Here is a 2,500-nt window from a genome sequence, read left to right as displayed (position 1 = left end):
TACTACTGATATTATTAGACTACTACTACTACCACCACCACTATTACCAATACTACTACTATTATTATACTACTACTACCACCACCACCATTACCAATACTGCTACTGTTATTATACTACTACTACTACTACTACCACCAGCACCATTACCAATACTACTGCTATTATTATACTACTACTACCACCACAACCATTACCAATACTACTACTATTATTATACTACTACTACTACCACCACCACCATTACCAATACTACTACTATTATTATACTACTACTACCACCACCACCACTATTACCAATACTACTGCTATTATTATACTACTACTACCACCACCACTATTACCAATACTACTACTATTATTATACTACTACTACCACCACCACCATTACCAATACTACTGCCATTATTATACTACTACTACCACCACCACCATTACCAATACTACTGCCATTATTATACTACTACTACCACCACCACTATTACCACTTCTGCTACTTCCGCTACTTCTGCTATACCACCACCGCCACCACCACCACGACCACCACCACCACCACTACTACTACTACTACTTCTACTACTACTACTGTCACCACTACCACTGCTACTACTACTGCCAATGAAAACATTCTTTGCCAAATTTAGTTTAAGCACAATGTTGTTGTTGTTTTTTCTACACTTTCTCTTCATCACACTAAAAGCTAGAGTTCCATTTGACAATGAGTCTTTATTGTTCTTCCCCCCCCCCCACCCCCACCCCATTTTTTTCAGGAGCCTTCTTGATTCCCTTTGTGATGAGCCTCTTGCTGATCGGTCTGCCGCTCTTCGCCATGGAGGTCGTCCTGGGTCAGTTCAGCGCCCGTAACGCCGTGCAGATGTGGTCCATCTCTCCACTCTTCAAGGGTAGGTACAGATGTGGACCATCGCCCCCCCTCTCTTCAAGGAAACGTGCAGATGTGGACCATCTATCCCTTCTTTAATGATAAGTACAGATGCGGTCCATATGTCCCCTCTTCAAGGGTAGGTACAGATGTGGACCATCTGTCCCCCTCTTCAAGGGTATGTGCAGATGTGAGCCATCTGTCCACTCTTTAAGGTATTGCAGACGTGGACCATCTGTCCCCTTCTTCAAGGGTAGGTACAGATGTGAGCCATCTGTCCACTCTTCAAGGGTAGAAACAGATGTGGACCATCTGGCCACTCTTCAAGGGTAGGCACATATGTGGACCATCTGTCCCCTCTTCAATGATAAATACAGATGTGGACCATCTGTCCCCTCTTCAAGGGTAGGTACAGATGTGGACAATCTGTCCCGTCTTCAATGATAAGTACAGATGCGGTCCATCTGTCCCCCTCTTCAAGGGTAGATACAGATGTGGACCATCTGTCCAATCATCAAGGGTAGGCACAGATGTGGACAATCTGTCCCGTCTTCAATGATAAGTACAGATGCGGTCCATCTGTCCCTCTTCAAGGGCTTTGCAGATGTGGACCATCTGTCCACTCTTCAAGGGTAGGTACAGATGTGAGCCACACCCCATCACACCCCCATCCCTCTTTGTGTGTGTGTGTGTGTGTGTGTGTGTGTGTGTGTGTGTGTTTGGTCATTCATTCATCCATTCATTTATTTAGGACTGTTTATTCATTTCGGCCCATTCAGTTCGGTCCCAATCTACTGATTGGTGGAAGGATACCCAATCAGCTCACTGTTGTTTTTTTGTTGTTGTTTTTTTTGTGTGTGCTTTCATCTCAGTTGCGGACTTTTGATTGGTTCCTGAGTTTTGTTTCCTTCCTTTCCTGATTCCTTTTTTCTCCAGGCCTGACCAAGCGCGTTGGGTTACGCTGCTGGTCAGGCATCTGCTTAGCAGATGTGGTGCGGTGGCGAAAATGTGGATTTGTCCAAACCGCTCGTGACGCCTTCTTGAGCTACTGATTCCGATACTGATACTGATACTTTTTTTCCTTTAAAAAAAAAAAAAATTCTTTTATTTTTTAGTGGGGCCTCCAACCTCCTCTTTTTTCCCCACATCTTTCTTTTTCTTCTTTCACAAACTCATATTTACCTTTCATTCACCACTTCCCCCCCCCCCCCCCACACACACACCTTAACCAATCACTTTCATTATTTCCCCTATCGTCTGGCGCAGCAATTGCCCCAGTGTGTCTTGAAGCATGCATTTTAAGAATATTCGATGTCTGTGTACATTTGCCAGAGTTGTTGTGGGTTTTTGACTCACTTGTGTAAACAAAGTGAGTCTATGTTTTAACCCGGTGTTCGGTTGTGTGTGTGTGTGTGTGTGTGTGTGTGTGTGTGTGTGTGTGTGTGTGTCCGTGGTAAACTTTAACATTGACATTTTCTCTGCAAATACTTTGTCAGTTGACACCAAAGTAGGCATAAAAATAGGAAAAATTCAGTTCTTTCCAGTCATCTTGTTTAAAACAATATTGAACCTCTGGGATGGGCACAAAAAAATTTAAAAAATGAAGCCTTTTGAATGCAA

At 43.4% G+C, this 2,500-nt stretch overlaps 1 protein-coding gene across 1 annotated transcript in view; it reads left to right on the top strand.

The window, feature by feature from the left end:
- LOC143276049 (monocarboxylate transporter 12-B-like) overlaps nucleotides 1-2,500 on the top strand; it is a 15,748-nt gene that overhangs the window by 2,578 nt on the left and 10,670 nt on the right. The window contains exon 2 of the mRNA XM_076580436.1: nucleotides 771-902. Coding sequence (XP_076436551.1) covers nucleotides 771-902 — 132 coding nt within the window. The remainder of the gene's footprint in view (nucleotides 1-770; nucleotides 903-2,500) is intronic.

The sequence above is a fragment of the Babylonia areolata genome, chromosome 31 (assembly GCF_041734735.1).
Source record: "Babylonia areolata isolate BAREFJ2019XMU chromosome 31, ASM4173473v1, whole genome shotgun sequence".
Taxonomy (NCBI): Eukaryota; Metazoa; Mollusca; class Gastropoda; order Neogastropoda; family Buccinidae; genus Babylonia; species Babylonia areolata.
This window is presented reverse-complemented; position numbering and strand designations above follow the sequence as displayed.